Source organism: Argopecten irradians, chromosome 1 (genome assembly GCF_041381155.1).
Source record: "Argopecten irradians isolate NY chromosome 1, Ai_NY, whole genome shotgun sequence".
Classification (NCBI taxonomy): Eukaryota; Metazoa; Mollusca; class Bivalvia; order Pectinida; family Pectinidae; genus Argopecten; species Argopecten irradians.
In genome coordinates, this window is record NC_091134.1 from 31,757,707 (window position 1) to 31,777,959 (window position 20,253).

The 20,253-nt window shown below is 34.4% G+C and overlaps 1 protein-coding gene across 1 annotated transcript; it reads left to right on the plus strand.

Moving 5' to 3' along the window:
- The first annotated feature begins 3,850 nt into the window (after window positions 1-3,850).
- Window positions 3,851-20,180, plus strand: LOC138324231 (histone deacetylase 8-like). Its single transcript, XM_069269309.1, has 11 exons — window positions 3,851-3,977; window positions 6,102-7,032; window positions 7,423-7,475; window positions 12,190-12,326; window positions 12,686-12,827; window positions 13,311-13,501; window positions 14,269-14,377; window positions 14,784-14,956; window positions 15,293-15,387; window positions 17,763-17,868; window positions 19,169-20,180. Exons 2-11 carry the CDS (start codon window positions 6,220-6,222, stop codon window positions 19,183-19,185), a joined length of 1,836 nt encoding a protein of 611 aa, XP_069125410.1. The 5' UTR covers window positions 3,851-3,977; window positions 6,102-6,219; the 3' UTR covers window positions 19,186-20,180.
- The last annotated feature ends 73 nt before the right edge of the window (window positions 20,181-20,253 follow it).

Below are 20,253 nucleotides of genomic sequence, written 5' to 3' on the forward strand. Positions count from 1 at the left end.
ATAAAATTAATAGTTTTGTAGAGTCGGAAAAGATATAAGCTTACCGTTGATACTACACTTATCATCAAATTCTAAACAGTTTAAATGAAATAAATTTAATGTAAAATTTCATAACGTAGGTCGTCTTATGTTTCCTGCCGTCGTCCTAATTACCGCGCATTAGTTGACTATCACTGCCTCAGACGGCAAAACAGCGAAATGACTCTCCACTGATATCATATATTACGCAGGTCTTATTTCATATGTTTGGTGTTGTAACCTCATCTGAAGCCATCAATATAAATTTTATGGTGTAATTATTGTTTGTAATAAGCTTTACTATTTTTGTTTTGGAAAGGTAACGGGCCTTTAACAACTTTCAAGACTTAGACGGGTACAGGAGAAAGCTCCAGGAAGTCTTAAAGGCCCAGTTCCTTTCCGGAGCAAAATTCAAAGGTTTATAAAAACATTAATAACATAAGTAAAAACAAATTAATGGCCTTAGATGAGGTAACAACACCAAACATATGCAAGATTTCCTACGTAATATATGATATCTGTAGAGATTCATTTCACTGTTTGCCGTCTGGCACAGTAATAGTCAACTACCGCGCGCTATTTCGGACGACGGCGGAAAACATCAACCGACCCGCGTTATGACAATTAACTTTTTTATTTATTTTAATCAAAGTTTCCAGAAGATGATGATGAGTGTAGTATTAACGGAAAGTTAATAACTTTTTGCGACTCTAAAAATTATCGATCTCGTTTTATATTCCCATTTTGAAAATTAAAAGCCGTTTCGGAAAGGTACATATAGTGGCCCTTTAACCTTCATTTCCTGACAAAAATCTTTCTTATATATATCAGGGGCGTAACTTGCCTGGCTTGCACACAAAAAATCCGAGTATGAGTTATTCATAATCCATGTTTCTAGAATCACAATAAAAAATAAACGCAACCTAAATTAATTTTAATTTATGACACTGAAATACGAAGTCATATGTGCAATTTTTGGAAACATGAATCCGTATCCGTTTATTACTATCAACCTAGGGGTTTCTGGTTTCTACTCAATTCACTATATGGGATTATTGTCCCTAAATCACAACATAGAGGAAGTGTACAATCTGCTGACATACACTTGTTAGAACGATATAGAGAACTTAAAATTCCTGTCAAGGTAGGCTTTATGAAGACAAAATTTCGTATGTTTCTATGAGTCCGACTTTATGCCCTATCCTACGAGACACCCTTTTTTAACATTGCTTCACTTTTTTTCGCATATGCATAATTCGATTTTTTCATATGCATAAATCGATTTTTTACATACATACGTAAGGAAATACCTTCCAATCTATATCCTGAAATATCCTCTAAGAGTCACTCAAGATACATGTATGCCTATGTATTTATGGTGCATCAGATTTTGATACATTTTGAGAAGTGGGCTGATAGCGAGTAAAACATTAACGCATAATTATCAAGTTCACAAATAAAGGTAGAAAACGGGCCTATTACTTTGATTTTAATAACTCAAGTTTAGAAATATGAACGAAAAGTCATTTTCAGGGGCTAAGCAATTCCTTAAAACCAAAACCCCCTGAACCCCCAACCAGAGCGCTTCCCTGAACCCGCCTGGGCTTGCACATGTACATCTGTAAAAGCCTCTAGCTACGTCCCTGGTTTGTAGTTCTTCGCTTGGCGTATTGTCGCCCTTCACATGGCGGGGTCACTGTCACTATTGCAACAGTGCGACACATCCGAAATCAGACATACTGTATCAGGAGTTAAGCTGCTTCTAGCCTGTCGGCGTTTTATTGTAGCACACGCCGAACATGCCCAGTCTATTGTGTCATAACTAAAGTTCTGTACAAAAAATGAATTATTCTATCCATGAAGTTGAAAGTTTTCATAGTATACCGATAATATGATTTGCCTTTATGATCTTTTCACTTATGATTGCCAAAAGTTAATTCTTAATCGATTGTCATACACACATCTTTTTAATCGTTTTTCATCAAGTCGCTCTAAGTGTGTTTGCATCAGTCTGTTGTGCTATATAGCTATTTCCTCTGTTTTTGTGTTACATTATTTTTACATTTTATTTAGCCTTTTGAAAAAATGGAATGCTTGTAGGTCATACTTATTATTTGTAGCCTAACAGTCTCAGCTTCTTGGATATCAGATTATCTATCTCTCAACGGTAACAATTGCTGAACGCATTCACCGGCGATGGTTTTTTTTTTCAAATCTCACCAAGTACATATAAGATATGCACATTTATAACTCAAAATAATTTAATTTGCGTATATCAAAACAAGAAAAGAAACAAAAACAAATAAAAGTCAAGCTATTAGAAAATTCATTGTCTGCATGATTGCTTGGAACATTTATCTTTCTTCTCTGCTCTTTTCCTTTCCCTGTTTTTCCGTGTTCGCTACTGTTTTGCTTCCATAGCGGCTTTGTTGAGTGGGGCAGACGTCTGGAAGGAAGATTTCCGGACGGGAGTGATGTTTGAGAGTATGAAGCGTACTGACTACCACATTCCGGCACACCGGACATAGCAGATGCGGTTGAGGGTTCTGATATATCCAAGACAAAAGCAACGTCCCCGCTTCCTTTCTTGGGAACGATGTCCTCAGCTTAAATAGGCTGCATCAGAACTGTCTGTTGCGTCTTTCGAACTAGCATTTTAGCGTCCGATACCAGTAATTGTTCTGCTTTCTCTTCGGTGAAAGACCTCACCTAAAACGATAAACATAGATAAATAACAATAAGTACATAGATAAACATTGACTGATGGTAGCAAATAGATAGAAAATGGCATGGAAAACTTTCTTTACATTTTTATAATTGTATATACAGTACATATACGTCGTCCTGGATCACAGAAAATAGACTTTAGAAAACTTACCTTGTTTTCATTTTCTCCTGAAGAGTGACCATATATAGTTTTTTGTATGTTTTCCTCTGTTTTTTTTAGCTATTACAACCCATTTTCTTACAAAAACATGGCGTGTGAATCAGACCAATGCTGTGATGTTGTTGCAGTAAACTGCGCATAGATACGAAATATATTATGACGTCACAAAGGAAAATGTTTCTGTCGTCATAAATGATTTCTAAAACGAGATAATCTTGGTGGAGCATTCTGGTATAGAATTTTATAGTAATCAGGGTAGTGTTCCCAAAAAACTTCCCTATTTGAATGGTCATATGTTAACAGATTTTTTTACATGGTACATTTACCTGCATTTTGTGAATAACTTTTATAATTTGAATGCGTTAGTTTTTCAGTAATTCAATATAACATACTGTAGTATACTCAGAGAATTAGATTGTATGTTAACTATCATAATAAAACAGTTAAAGTATGGGATTGAGTGATATATCAAGTTTCCGGTTTCCCTCGAAATTGCCTATTTTCCCCGGCTCCGCCTCGGGAAGTAGACAAGTCTCGGGAAACCAGAAACTTGCTATATCCCTCAACCCCACACTTAAACTTTATACTATATCTTAGACTATTGAGCATGCTAGAAGTAATAAATCTCGCTATTCGCCAATAAAATTAATAGAATTTGATTTACCAGAGCCCAGTTTCATTTACGAACATTCTTTAATCTAAATTTAGAAAATCATTACACAATTTCCATAATTTTCATTACACAATTTCCATAATTTTCTTTTGTGATTTCCTAGTGAAAGTTTAAGTATATAAAGGTTAATTTCGAGGAATGTTCATGATATTAAATTGGGCCCAGTTTTGCTGAATACTTTTCGACTGTCGGAATAAAATAAAGGGAAGTAACCTCGATTATTTTTCCTCAGTCAGGAGTACGCTCCCTTGCATTCGCTCTTCAATTTGGAGTTTGATAAGTACGCGGGAAACTGACAGCAGAACACAGTCGCAAAAATATTAGTTAAATGATGTCATTATTTACAATCATTGAAATTGCCAAATCATTTAAGAGTCACTGTAAAGAAGAAGTAATCAGGTATTAAATGTATTGCTTTAAATGGAAAACTGGGAGATCAAATGTGAGGTCTGACATAAATGGTCGAGGGTGTTTTGTAGCTACTGTTGTAGCGGAAAAGATATCACCTTCTGAAAGTCAGTCAGAAGGTGATATCTTTTCCGCTACAACAGTAGCTAGTGTCAAAGCTATGTTTGATCGGAATATTTTTGACAGGCCTTAATCGATGGTCGGTCGTACCTGATTTGGTTTCCCACACCTTTATAGAGGGACCTTGCAGTAGCGGAAAAGTCAGTCAGAAGGTGATATCTTCTCCGCTACAACAGTAGCTAGATAAAGGCCTAAGTTACGGACAATATACAATCACTAGGTCCATCTTTGATTCATAAACATTCAAAACCGCGTAACCGGCCTAAGGCCTAGTGATCAATTTGTTTAAGAATAGCCTTTTAATAAATATGCATATTTTTTTTCGATTTTACAAAATTATTTGTAAATTGTCATTTTTAACGATATGATCAAATGTATGTATACATTACACACAATGTAGGAAATACATAAATCGACTGCTATGCTTTGATTGTTATTTTTCCCAATTACTGCTGTACTTCCAAACAATTCAAAAGTAAGTATAAAATTAATGTGTTAATATGCCTGTCGGCAAGATCGTACTATCAAAGAAAGTGATCAAAGATAAGTACCGACAGTTATACAGGTGGACAACCGTAATCCTTTAATTACATCCATGCAGTTAATTGTAAGACGCATGCTGTTAACGCATCCTGTGACTAATCCAGTCCCTTAATCCTTTAATTTCCCCTGGCCTTGGCACGTTCATTACCTCAAGGGTGCCGTCAATCCCTTAATTGGATTAACGCTTGTGTTCCGCGGGAGGTTGTTGATACACTGAAGTTTATGGTTTCAATGACAATAACGGTTTTTGTTTTCATAGACATTAAAAGGACTGAGTTTAAAACAATGATATTAATTATCACAGAATTAAGATTTTTTAATGCAGTAATTCAACCCATGTCCAGTGTACTATGTTGTTTCTTTAGCTTGACCAATCGGGAAGAAGATTACCTAAACGGTAATTAAATGCTTCTCATTATTACAAACTAGTACGTATACGTTCCAGTTTTTCGTTTCTTTGATTATCAACTACGTCATAAAATCTAAATTTTCCAGACTCAGCAAATACTAATAACTTTATGAGAAGTTATATAAATACTTTGGGTAAGTTTTGGGTAGTTTTGGGGAAGTTTTGGGTGGTTTTGCCTTTGGGTAGTTTTGGGTAAATCGATAGGCCCACCCTAAACAGACATATTATTTTTTTTTTGGCCTGAGCAGTGATGACTGATCGATCATCTCCATAACACAAAATTACAGTGACCATTGTTGATGTTGGACCTATGAGATAAAATTGATAACTTTCAAATTCAGAAACATACATGTAGAATCTATAACGACATAATGTTTCTACCTCACTAAATATAATTAAATGGCTAACTTTTTACTAGAGGGAGAGATATACTGTTTCTGCTTTTACAAGTGTTCTCTAGCTCCCCATCAAAAACAAATTATTATTTACGAACAGTTTTCCAAATGCACACTCTTTGATACATACATGTACAAACATAACTATAATTCAAATCAACAATGTACATTGATTGTACAATATTTTTTAATTTTATTTTTTAATTTATAAAATATCACTTGGGGTTAAACGGTTTATCACTTAAGTTATCTGGCGGCCGCCACATAAATCAAGTGGCAGCTGCCATATAATTATTTGGCTGCCGCCAGAGAAATTATGTGGCGGCCGCTAGATAACTAAGTGGCGGCCGCCATATGATTGATTGGCGACCGCCAAATAAAATGTTTTTGTTATCCTGAAAAATATTTTCCTATGTGAGCCCAATACACTTCTGTAGTATTTTATTTGGGTGACCATTTCATTGTGTGCCGGCATTTGAATTTGTGGTAGTCCAATGTACTTACAAAGAAAGTCTGATTGGTGTAGCCTGCAGTTTTCAATAACATTCTTCTTGACGGAAAAATGGAATCTGAAAAATTTGTGTACCATTTCACCACATCACTAAATGTTCTTTATGGAGCTTACAGTAATTTTTTTGTATCTTTCAGGATATATTATCAGACAAAAGATGTCCAGAGACATCAATGATACAATGACTGAGCATGCATATTATAGTATTTCTACAAATGGAAGTGAGGTCTAGACTGTAGCAAATATATATACACCATGGATACAGATGAGGAACCAACTGCGAAGAGAGTCCGTATAGACAGTTATCTCAGTGATGGAGGATCGTCAGGGTCAGATCACGATCATATGATTATAAAGGCCAAGGCTGACAAAATGATTAATTCCTGTACATGTCCTTGCAGCGGAAATGTGCAGTCTGCTCATAACACATCTACTATTGACATTGGTGTTACCAACACATCACTCCCGGCTGACCAAACTTTAGTAACATGTCATACTAATGTCACAAAGTTTAGGGATCCAATGAATCGTGAAAAAACTGATAATGAAAAGACAGATTGTAGCAGTATTACTCAATCAGAAATAATTGTTGGTGGAAATAAAGATAATGCAACAGAAAAAAGTTCAAACTGTGTAGAAAACCTTGAGGATAGTTCTTGTGAAACAAAGAAGGAAAGTGAACATTGTGATGATTCTGTACCAGTTAGACAGGAAAGTGAACAACAGAGTGCACAATCAAAGAATGTGTATGATTTAGAAATAGAGGAGAGTTCAGAGGAAGTGATTCCTCCATTACAGGGTCTAAGGCAGTCCAAAAGTAATAAAGAAAACATAGTTAGTGATAAGAAATCTCAGGTTTTGCCAAACTCTGCTCTCAACTCGGAAAAGTCATCTGAAGATGCCAATCAGTCTGGGAATAGTTCAGAAAAGGGAGATACAAGTTTTAAGCTAAGACATTTAGATGTTGCTGCTAACAAGAAAATAACAAAAATACAGAGAAGAGTGTCCTATATGTATAGTAAAGAATTGATTCAACAATGTGACCTAATGCAAAAAATTCCTGAGAGGGTGAGTATACACCTGCTATATGAAGGGTATATGTATAAATATTTGCATTAATTATTAAGGCCTTTTCCTCAATATGTATTCTCCCTCTTTATTCCATCTATAATCACATGAATATTTTTATTTATAAAATATCTGATTAATTGGTGTTCAAGAATTTATTCTTGTGACTTTAAATATACATTTATATATCTAAACATGCATGTCATGCAAGTAGTTTTAATCCGTCTGATTTATCTCCCTTTATTTTTCTCCACCAGCGAGTGAATTGAAGGGAAGCAACTCTGATAGACCAGAATACAAAAATTTAAATAGTAGCTGAATTTGAAAGTAACAGTTGATATTTTCATCAAAATATGAAAATGTTTACTTCCTTTTCAAATATTTTAACAGGCAAGCATGGTGCATAGTTTGATTGAAGCATATGGAATCCTCAAATACATGGGGTAAGTTTTTGATGCTATGAAACAGCATTCTTAGGTAGGCTCGGCAAGCCTGTGCACATCTAAACAATAAAACCACTCCGCGATGAAAATTAAATGTTGTTTTGTTCATTTTACATAGTACTTGATAGTATGGATAAAACGAACCTTAGTATTCAAAACCACAAACATTAAATTTGTACATACATATGCACTATAGACAGTTTGAATTAAGTGTTCAGTTGGGACTCTATGATTTATGTATCCCAACGCGTCATGTATGGTCCCAAAAATCACGAACAACGCCTTCTTCGATGTCTTCCTCCGCGGCAGACTTTCGGTCGATTTTGGATTGTGTATGTCTATTTCAATTTTACGTAGTTCATGCTACTGCTCGATTAATGTAATGAAATGTTAGGAAGGTAATTGCAAAGAAAGTTCTTATAATGGTAATAGAGTTATTGATGCTGTGAAACAGCATTCTTAGGTAAGCTCGGAGAGCCTGTGCACATCAAAACAATGAAACCATTCCGCGATGAAAATTAAAAGTTGTTTTGTTCATTTCACGTAATACTTGATGGTATGAAAAAAATAAAACCCCAATATTCAAAACCACAGACATAGAATTTGTACATACGTATACACCATGGATGGAATGTTTAAAGTGTTCAGTTGGCACTCTATGATATTTGTATAACTCCGAGAACACTGGTCTCTCGAAAATCACGAACAACGCCGCCTTCGCTGTCTTCCTCCGCGACAGACTTTCGGTGGATTTTGGATTGTGTATGTTTATTTAAATTTTACGTAATTCATGCTTATGATCGATTATTGTAATCAAATGTTAGTATGCTAACTGCAAAAGAATGTTCTTATAACGCTGATAAAGTTTTTTGTGTTGGTTTTATTGACGAACTATATCTGAGATATTATTGCGCAGTAAAAGTTAATAGTTTTGAGTACGTGCCTCCTCCCTTGATCTGTCACTGGGAGTTCTGTCTTGTTTATCAACAACTGCGGTATATTGAAAGGGAAAAAGTACCAAATCTATCAACATAAACTTACAAAATATAATGATAATATAGATCTATTTATGTACGAGCAAATGAACTTCTATTGCTGTGTAATGTACGTGTAGCGGGATTGGACTGGGTCGATCATCGGTGACTAGGTAGCTCAGTCGGTAGAGCACTCGGCTAGTATTCTCAGGGTCCCGGGTTCGAATCCCGGTCTGGCCGCTACATTTTCTCCTCTCCTGTTACAAAATTGGCGCCCAACTAAATAACCCACATTGGTGGTGTTTGGAAGGGTCTCGTGTGTCTTCGAGGGCGAAGACTTCGAGAAAGGAGGGAGGAGTGTAGCGGGATTGGACTGGGTCAATCATCGGTGACTAGGTAGCTCAGTCGGTAGAGCACTCGGCTAGTATTCTGAGGGTCCCGGGTTCGAATCCCGGTCTGGCCGCTACATTTTCTCCTCTCCTGTTACATACAGTAGCCTTATGAAGACTTGCTAAAGTCCGATGTATTGCAGGAAGTTTTCTTGATGATAGCGTTCTTATGAATTCAAAAGAAATTTGACTGCTATAAGTAATCAAATAATGTACCCTTTACTTGACAAACGTATATGGCCATGTTTCATTATAAGTCAGAAGTCGGCAAAGCAAAACTCACGATAAATGTTCTGCACGATAATATCTCGCCAACCACTTAATGTTAGGCTTACGAAGACTTGCTAAAGTCCGATACATTACATAAAGTTTTCTTGATGTTAACGGCTAGCGTTATTGTGAATTTAAAAGAAATCCGAGTGATATACGTAATGAAATCATGTACCTTTTATTTGGCAAAAGTATCTGGCCATGATTTATTAGTCAAAAGTCGCCAATGCAAGCCATGTTAGTTTTCTAAAAAGGAAACCAAAACATATCCGGAAATAGCAATATTTCTAATGTTATATTTTTCTGAAAATATTCTTCAATGTTAAGTGGATATTAAGATACGAAAATGTTTACTTATTATTTTTTTGTCTTTGAAGAGACATTGATGAAATTGATAATTTAGCAATTAATAAAGAATTATAAAAAAATGATACTCAGATTCTGAACGGTTTCATTGGTGTTGAAATCGTTATTTCAAAAAATTATTTAGAAATGAAATTTATTACAGTTATTTCAGGAGAATAAGTTATTCAACTTATTGTTCTTGAAAAACTTTAAATATCATAAAATAAATAGGTATATCGTAAATATTTTTTTTATTAACCTCCGAAATTCAACACTGCACACTTATGTATAGTTTACTAAATTCTATATTTAAATGAAAAACCAATTTCTTTATTCCTTTGTTTGAGTCCTTCATTCACAGCATCTATGAGTGGCTTTGGCACTTTGATTTTTAATTTGGTTGCATTGACGAACTATATCTGGTGATATCATTGCGCAGTAAAAGTTAATCACTGGGAGTTGTGCCTTTTGTTTATCGACAACTGTGTTATATTGAAAGGGAAAAAGTACAAAATTTATCAACATAAACTTAAAAAATATAATGATAATATAGATCTATATATGTACGAGCAACTAAAAGTGACAAATGAACTTATCTTGTCGTGTAATGTACGGTAGCCTTACGAAGACTTGCTAAAGTCCTGATGCATTGCATCTAGTTTTCTTGACGTTATTGTTCTTATAATTAAAAAGAAATTTGAGTGTTATAAAGTAACCAAATAATGTACCTTTTATTTGGCTTAAATATCTGGCCATGATTTATTATTATTCAAAACTCGGCAAAGCAAAAATCACGATAATATGTTCTTCGCGATAATAAGTTGCCAGCCAGTTACTGCGTCTTTCGAAGACTTGCTTAAGTCCGATGCATTACATGAAGTTATTTTGATGTTACCGACTAGCATTCTTGTGAATTTAAAATAAATCTGAGTGTTATACGTAACGAAATAATGTACCTTTTATTTGGCAAAAGTATCTGGCCATGATTTATTAGTCAAAAGTCGTCAAAACAACCCATGTTAATTTTTTAGAAAGGGAACTAAAACATACCCGGAAATGGTAATACATGTATTTCTAATGTTATATTTTTTCCGAAAATATTCTTAAATGTTTGAAGAGATATTGATGAAATTGATAATTTTAGTAATTAATAAAGAATCATTGACCGGTTTTATTGGTGTTGAAATCTTTATTTCAGAAATGATTTAAAAAATTTCATATAAAATTTACTTCAGGAAAATGAGTTATTCAACTTATTGTTATTGAATCAACTTTAAATATCATAAAATAAATACGATATACTGTTAATATATTTTGTTTAACTCCCTAATTTAACACTGTAAACTTAGTATACTAAAATCAATACTTAAATGCAAAACCAATTTCTTTATTCCTTTGTTTGAGTTCTTCATTCACAGCATCTATGAGTGGCCTTGGCACTTTGATTATATTTGTTGAATGATCAAAAATGTATTATTTTGAACTTTTACTTATATATAGATTATATATTTCACTGGAAGTAACTCATTCACAATTAGTGACAATATTAAAAACCATGCATTATACTAATTAAGATATATCATATAATCCACATATGTACCTATACGTATATATCAAATCTCGATTGAGAAATTGCAGCATATAATGACTTACATTTTTAGGGCGAGCGTACTCTCGCCCTATTGTTTTCCTTGTCGGGTGTGGAGTCTGTGTACATCCGCTATGCGCAGGATCCAACTGCGCCGGTGATACTGGAAGTCACTGTCTTATACCGTTTAATAGATTTTGCCGTGATTAATGACACCAACCTTTCAAAAATAAGATATACCTGTCAGCAATGCTCTTCTATAAATTAACAACAGTGACATTAAACAGTGCTAAACACATTCGTTTTGTGTAAACTTCGGTCACGATATTCTAAGCATCTGATTGACTTTTGAAACCTCTGGAATAATACAAAGCGAATCAGGTTTATGTAGTCAGCAAAAGGAAATGACGAAACGGATAACTTTTAGTACCGACCAAAGACATTTACAGTGTTAATCAGCAGATTATATTTAATTTATTTCATATCATCCTTGGTCCTAGGTATACATATACGTTGTACTATCGCTTACTAACCCCAGTGACCATAGACCGTATTTGCTACGGTTCTAATAAATATTTATAAAATCACCCAGCCTTGCGTAAGAGAAACAGAATAAAAAAAAACATTACACAATATCAGTCTGGGTGCCTGAGCTCTAGATCTTATGTACCCAGAAGAGCATTCAAGCATGACACAGATAAGTCACCACGTGCATAGGGACTAGACAGTGCTATAGCGGACGACTAATTTGAACAGCGAAACAAGTCTATCATGTCAATATAAATAAGTTGACGAATAAACTTCTATGTAACAAAGAACACAATTAACAAAGTTCAGAGTAATTTCACATTTATAGTTCTGATGAGGTAATTTAAAGGAAATTATTTATTACAATACATCAAGGACATAAGCCATTTCCCAAATTTGTACATGCAAAATATCTCACCGCAGAAGTCTTATACATGTAGATGCACATCGTTCTGAAAATTAAGGTTTTAGGAAAAAGTTAGCGAGCACTTAATGTCTAACAGACATATTTCTAGTTTATATTAAGATATGCATATACAAATGTATACATATGTTTTGGGCCATGTGTAGTACTTGAAATATTCTTTACATTTTGTGTCTTTGAACTGTTGTATTTACAGAGTTGTTGCCCCTTCCATAGCTACAGAGGAATCACTTTGTCAGTTCCACTCACCTGAATATGTAGAGTTTCTAAAGAAAATCAATGACCAAGAAGATGAAGAAATCTACGACGAAGAAGCAGCACAGTTTGGCCTGAGTATGAATTTGTGACAAAGTTAAATAAAGATATACTTTTTAAAGGTTTTATAGGGCTATAATGGTTTGTAGAAATATGAAGCAGTTTTGAACTGTTTTCTGTTATAATTGATTTTAAAGAAGAAACAATTGATGGAAATATTCAATACTAAGTACAATTTTTAATGAAGTATGATTATTTAAGTCATTGAAACAATATACACTTGTAATTGTAGATATTATTAAGACGGCAAAAATAAAATTGTGAAAATTATATGATATTGAAAGACATACATGTATGTCACTGAAAATCTTTCTCACCTTCCTGATTTAATTATAAATTACATGTATTTGGGAAATGTTACTTGTTTAACTTTTAAGCTTACGACTGCCCTGTCCACCAGGGGGTGTTTGACTATGCCCTGGCCATAGGGGGAGCCACTGTGTCCGCGGCAGAAGAGTTGATCTCTGATCGGTGTGATGTTGCCATTAATTGGTGTGGGGGATGGCATCACGCCCAAAAGTAAGTAGCTTTTGGAATACACGAAGACAATTGAAGAAAGAAGATTTACATGTATACCATACACATTTTCTTCTGACACTTTTATTACAGCATATTACATAACTATCAAACTGATTACCCTTAATTGGCAAACACTATTGTCAAATCTTTAAGCAAAACATCTTTTATTGATATAAAGCAAAAAATGATATAATTAAATGATGAATGAATAAAAGAGAGTGTAATTTAATGTTTGATTTAATCATCAGTGATCTTTATTTGTATGTCCATGACAGGTATTGAAAAGGCCAAAATATGGCATCAATAGATCTCTAAAGTATTGACAAGGTTTTGTTAAATGTCATGTGTGTGGCTATGAATGACCATATGTTAGGTTTCTGTTTGTCAAACTTGTATCTCAGCTTTGAGCTCCCGGCAGGATGAATGCAATGATAATCGTGATAATCACTTTTGATGATATTATTTGACCTTTCGTTACCATAGAGACAGTGCCTCAGGATTCTGTTATGTGAATGACATTGTGTTGGGGATACTGAAGTTGCGGGAGAAATTCTCCAGGGTCCTGTATGTTGATTTAGACTTGCACCACGGTGACGGTGTTCAGGATGCGTTCTATGCAACTCCCACAGTGATGACAGTCTCCATACACAAATATGCTGCTGGATTCTTCCCAGGTAAAGAATGTTTATGTGGCGAAAATACAGTGTGCAAAATGTATGGCAGCAGAAAAGTTTCACAGGTATCCCATATACTTCACAGGGCTGCATCTTATGGCTGTTTTGGTGAATGACAACTCTTGTACTCCAGCGATGTTGACGTCATTAACAAATGTGGTGTTACTATACTAAGAAGTCAGCAATGCTTTGGTTTTGGTTTTATTAGTTTAACATCCTATTTAAAGTCAGGGTCATTTAAGGATGTGCCTGGTTTAATTAATTGAAGTGTTTTACTTTTCTCCAAAATATGGCAGAAAAATAACAAAAATGGATCTTTTAAAGTCAATGAGAATAACTAGTTTAAGATTTTAGTTAGTTAGTACTTCACAACTTAACTACCAAGTAAAACTTCACTCTGTTTGAGATATCCCTGTCTTCTTGACAGACAAATGTAAAATTTTCTGTTATTCTTTCCCTGACAAAGAATATATGTTCAATGCCTCCTACAAGTCTTATATACTGTAAATATGCTTATTTTAGCGCAGATGAAAGAAGCTGTAAATTATGATTAATTAGAGCAAATACAAATTAGTGCAACTCGTTGGTTCGATACCGAAACTACCATTTTACAAAATTTAGCTTTGTACACGAGTAAGGGATTTCAAAGTGAGTGTGAAAAACATAAAAATAAAACTACCACTAAAATAAGTACATTCACAGTAACTTTGCAAGGTAAATACTTATAGATTCTGATAGTTTAACAATGTGTGTGATTGCTATTCCAGGTTCAGGGCAGCTAGAAGATATTGGTATTGGTAAAGGAAAAAAATACTGTATAAATATTCCATTACAGGATGGAGCTAGAGACAAAGAGTTTGTGGCCTTGTTCTGCAGGTAGAACTTTATATATGTCCATTTTAATTTTTAATACATAGTAAATCAAGAATATAGATTTAATTCACTGTATTAAGAGGAATTTACAACCTTCCTTGTATAAATGCCATGTCCATTCGTGTGTGATAATGAAAAATATGTGCTGCAAAAAGACATTATTTTGTTTGATTAACTCACCTGAAATTAGGTCTCAAGTGAAAGTGGTCTTTTCAAATATCTTTTTGTCGATGGTTCATATCAACTGCTGGATACAATTCTAAAAGACCATTTAAACAATTATGATGTTGATAATATAAATTATGATCCTTTGGTGAGGTTTATATTGTACTTGAACCTTTTAGAATCGGTTACTAATACAATGTGAGGCTATACATGTTTTTGTACAGCAGCTGTCTATTTAATGCAGGGTGATACAAAAGGTACACACCATGTTTAAACCTGAAGCAGTTGTTTGTCAGTGTGGAGCTGACGGCTTGGCCGGGGATCCCATGGACTCGTTCAATCTTACGCCCCTGTCCTTAGGTCGATGTTTGTACTATATGCTGGACTGGGGACTCCCCACACTACTGCTAGGGGGAGGTAAGTCATGATTTGGGTATAATATTTATATTGTATATCATATGGTATTAATCTGTGTAGTTCCATAGTAGATGTATGTTATATGCTATTAGCTTTATCATTGAAGTTTTTCAAAATTGATTATTCAGCCATCAGAATTTTTAGCCCACAATCAGATGAGGGCGAAATTTCTAAATTCAAGGACATATCTTGGTAAGAGCAATTTTACTGGTTTCAGATGATAATTGAATATTGTGTACCTGTATCACATTAATCTTTTACTAATACCTAATTTACTCTATAAATATGTGAATACAAAGTCTAACTTTGATATAAACTATTTATGATACATTGTAGGAGGCTACCACCACACAAATACAGCGAGGTGCTGGACTTTCCTTACAGCGATTGCAGTTGGTAAAAAATTACCAACAGACATACCTGATCACCAGGTAAGATCATGTTACATTTGCCTGATCACCAGGTAAGATTATATTACATTTACCTGATCACCAGGTAAGATCATGTTACATTTAACTGATCACCAGGTAAGATTATGTTACATATACCTGATTTACATTTACCTGATCACCAGGTAAGATTATGTTACATTTACCTGATCACCAGGTAAGATTATGTTACATTACTGATCACCAGTAAGATATGTTACATTTAACTGATCACCAGGTAAGATTATGTTACATTTACCTGATCACCAGGTAAGGATATGTTACATTTACCTGAATCACCAGGTAAGATTATGTTACATTTACCTGATCACCAGGTAAGATTATGTTACATTTACCTGATCACCAGGTAAGATTATGTTACATTTACCTGATCACCAGGTAAGATTATGTTACATTTACCTGATCACCAGGTAAGATTATGTTACATTTACCTGATCACCAGGTAAGATTATGTTACATTTACCTGATCACCAGGTAAGATTATGTTACATTTACCTGATCACCAGGTAAGATTATGTTACATTTACCTGATCACCAGGTAAGATTATGTTACATTTACCTGATCACCAGGTAAGATTATGTTACATTTATCTGATCACCAGGTAAGATTATGTTACATTTACCTGATCACCAGGTAAGGATATGTTACATTTACCTGATCACCAGGTAAGATTATGTTACATTTACCTGATCACCAGGTAAGATTATGTTACATTTAACTGATCACATGCATGTTACATTTACCTGATCACCAGGTAAGGATATGTTACATTTACCTGATCACCAGGTAAGATTATGTTACATTTACCTGATCACCAGGTAAGGTTATGTTACATTTACCTGATCACCAGGTAAGATTATGTTACATTTACCTGATCACCAGGTAAGATTATGTTACATTTATCTGATCACCAGGTAAGATTATGTTACATTTATCTGATCACCAGGTAAGATTATGTTACATTTACCTGATCACCAGGTAAGATTATGTTACATTTACCTGATCACCAGGTAAGGTTATGTTACATTTACCTGATCACCAGGTAAGATTATGTTACATTTACTGATCACCAGGTAAGATTATGTTACATTTACCTGATCACCAGGTAAGATTATATTACATTTATCTGATCACCAGGTAAGATTATGTTACATTTATCTGATCACCAGGTAAGATTATGTTACATTTATCTGATCACCAGGTAAGATTATGTTACATTTATCTGATCACCAGGTAAGATTATGTTACATTTATCTGATCACCAGGTAAGATTATGTTACATTTATCTGATCACCAGGTAAGATTATGTTACATTTAACTGATCACCAGGTAAGATTATATGTTACATTTATCTGATCACCAGGTAAGGTATGTTACATTTATCTGATCACCAGGTAAGACTATGTTACATTTATCTGATCACCAGGGTAAGATCATGTTACATTTATCTGATCACCAGGTAAGATTAATGTTACATTTATCTGATCACCAGGTAAGATTATGTTACATTTATCTGATCACCAGTAAGATTAAGTTACATTTATCTGATCACCAGTGTTATGTTACATTTATCTGATCACCAGGTAAGGATTATGTTACATTTATCTGATCACCAGGTAAGATTATGTTACATTTATCTGATCACCAGGTAAGATCATGGTTTATTGATAGGATCTTCTTACTTTAACTACTATGCTAGACAATCACATGGTAATGCTGTCACAGATGCCATAATATAATAAGGGTCCAGTTTTATGAACATCTTAAATCAAAGAAATTCCTTAATTTTGAATTCTCCATTGAAAAGCATTTAAGATATTTCATCACCTTTACACTTCATTTCTGTAATGCTTACCTATGGAATTTTAAGTTTAGAAGTTTCCTTAAGGTAAAAAAGTGTTCATGGGCAACAGGTGCCATGATATAGATACAGTGAAACCTGTCTTAACGACCCCCTGTATTCAGCGACTTCCTGTCTTAAGCAACCTTAATTTTTTCTCCCAATGATATTTACTATATAAATGACCTGTATTCAACGACCACCTGCCTAACGCGACTGACGACCATAAAAATTCACACCATAAAGTGTTCATAACCTGTCTAAAGCGACTATTTTGAAATTAAAACCGGAAGTTTTGAAAGAAATCTCGCGCGATTTCGTGTGATTTTGTTGTGAAAAAAAAATTAATTGATACAATTTTGAACATCCATTGGAAGGTCACTTAAAACAGGTTTAACTGTACAAGTTTATATTAATATTTCTCAAAGAGCTTGAGTTGATTAGTAAATGTTTTGAGATACTTCATTCTGCTTTTTATTATGTTTGAATGTTTGAATATATATGTTTTTGATCCAGTTTTTTATGGAGTATGGCCCAGACTATGGCCTCAACATTACGGCCGGCAACAGGAAAGACCAAAACTCCCAAGACTATTTACGGAAAATTCATCGCTCTATCATGGGTAAGGAAGTTCTGGCGCCATGTGGAGATATTCCACTTATATTGGCTTGGTTTTCTAGGGTCTGCTGTCACGATTAGTTGAATAGTTCAACTTTTTAGCCCACCATCATCAGATGGTGGGCTATTCAAATCGCCTTTCGTCCGTGGTCCGTCCGTCCGTCCGTCCGTCCGTCCGTCCGTTAACAATTCTTGTTACCGCTATTTCTCAGAAAGTACAGAAGGGATCTTTCTCAAATTTCACATGTAGGTTCCCCTAGGGCCCTAGTTGTGCATATTGCATTTTGGGACCAATCGGTCAACAAGATGGCCGACTGGCAGCCATCTTGGATTTTGATAGTTAAAGTTTGTTACCGCTATTTCTCAGAAAGTTCTGAAGGGATCTTTCTCAAATTTCACATGTAGGTTCCCCTAGGGCCCTAGTTGTGCATATTGCATTTTGGGACAGATCGGTCAGCAAGATGATCGACAGGTAGCCATCTTGAATTTTGATAATTGAAGTTTGTTACTGCTACATATCTCAGAAAGTACTGAAAGGATCTTTCTCAAGGTTCATATATAGTATGTAGTAAAAGTTTGAAAAGCAGGGAAAAGATCCCTCTTTCTGTTGTCAGACATAGATCATTCTTTGGTGGGCGCCAAGATCCCTCTTGGATCTCTTGTTGTCACAAAGTTTTTCTGTTGCTCAGTCTTTCTGCTAGCAGTAAATCCATGTACTTAAATGACACTTGCTATTACATGAAGTACCAAGTAAGATGTCAGACAAAATCAAAATTAGACAGGGGGTTATAGTGACCGAGTGGTTAAGATGTCCCAAAATATTTACACAAGCCATTCACCTCTCTGTCGCGAGTTTGAATCACATGTGGAGCTGTTGCCAGGTCCATGTTTTTTCTCTGGGTACTACAACTTTCCTTCACCATTTCACTTAAGCACATCCTTAAATTATTCTTGCTGTTAATAGGACATTGAATTTATTAACCCAACGCAACCCGAAATAATAAAGGGAAGTTCATAGTGTTCCAACTGCCTAGACCATTGTTGGACTCTGAAATATTCAGTTTGAGGATAAGAATTTAGACTGTTAAGAGCAAATTATAAACTCGCTTTTAGAAAAAGAAAAACAAGCCAGGACTGTTTGACATATATATAAAAAAAATCACAGAGGTAGGGTTATTTTTGTCTCTGGTGGTTATTACCGTATTTTTTGCGCGTATAGTGCGCACCCGCGTATAGTGCGCAGGTACGTTTTTGAGTTACATTTTGGAAAAAAAAATTTCGGTAGTTTACTTTTTGTGTTTCAGATATATTATCTTTATGATATGTGTGTGAGAAAGAAGCAGTATTTGATTATGATGATCAGTGGAATCTGGACTTGTGGACTTTAACTTGGTGCTAAACAGATGTTGTGTGTTCTCAAATATTACTCTACAGAAATGAAGAACATTAAGGTATTTCGTGATCTTGTACTAAACAAAACCTCAGCAAAATCAACGCTTAGCACCACCTGAGACAAGGATTTCAGAGCAAACTGAATAATGTGGACTGTTCATACAGTTTATTTTGGTATGCTTGATCAAATTGTTCTAGTAAGTTATCTTTACTAAATTACAGGAGTTATTTAATCCCTTAGTCAAAACGTCAGAATGACAAATCCAAAGGTTGTTTTGGACTTTTTGGTTCAAAACTCACTTCAACAGTCGTCTAAGCAGTGGTAGGTCTATTTATATACATCTGTATTAGCAAAAAGAAAATATGATCTTTTTTTCATTGTTTTATATGTTGATGTTGAAAAACAAACAGTAAAAGGTTTTCTAGAAATATATTTTTATTGTCATGAATTTGTAAATGTTCAGAAGCCTTTAATTCATTTTCAACATTAAAAAAGGCGTTTCATTGTCAAAATTTCTGTATGAATCCTGTGGAAATTAAAACGTGTTAATATATTTGAACACCAGAGTATATCATTCTTTTATTAGTATGCAAACATTTTTTTAACAATTGATTGCAACAGACAAAATGCTTATTGTCCTTTTCAGACTTATTGACAACAACATATGTTAATTACTCTTTCTGGCATTACATGAGATAAGTAGAGTTCATCTTAACAAATTATAGAATTTTATTTTGTTTTGATTGTAGTTACAGAATAACTGTTTATTTTCGTGTGTAAAATATTTTTTTTAGACAAAAAGGTAATGCTTTATGGCGTTTAGAGAACGTAGATTTATTTATTGATGCTGTGAAACAGCATTCTTAAGTAGCTCGGAGAGCCTGTGCACATCGAAGTAATAAAAAACTACTCCGCGATGAAAATTGAATGTTGTTTGTTCATTTTACATATTACTTGATTGTATGAAAAAATCGAACCTCAGTATTCAAAAACACA

What these genes read in the sequence shown, in the direction of transcription:
- LOC138324231 (XM_069269309.1), top strand. Translation starts at nt 6,220, where the DNA reads ATGGATACAGATGAGGAACCAACTGCGAAGAGAGTCCGTATAGACAGT. An exon ending in TGCAAAAAATTCCTGAGAGG is followed by an intron (nt 7,033 to 7,422) that starts GTGAGTATACAC and finishes ATATTTTAACAG; the next exon opens with GCAAGCATGGTGCATAGTTT. An exon ending in GGATGGCATCACGCCCAAAA is followed by an intron (nt 12,828 to 13,310) that starts GTAAGTAGCTTT and finishes TCGTTACCATAG; the next exon opens with AGACAGTGCCTCAGGATTCT.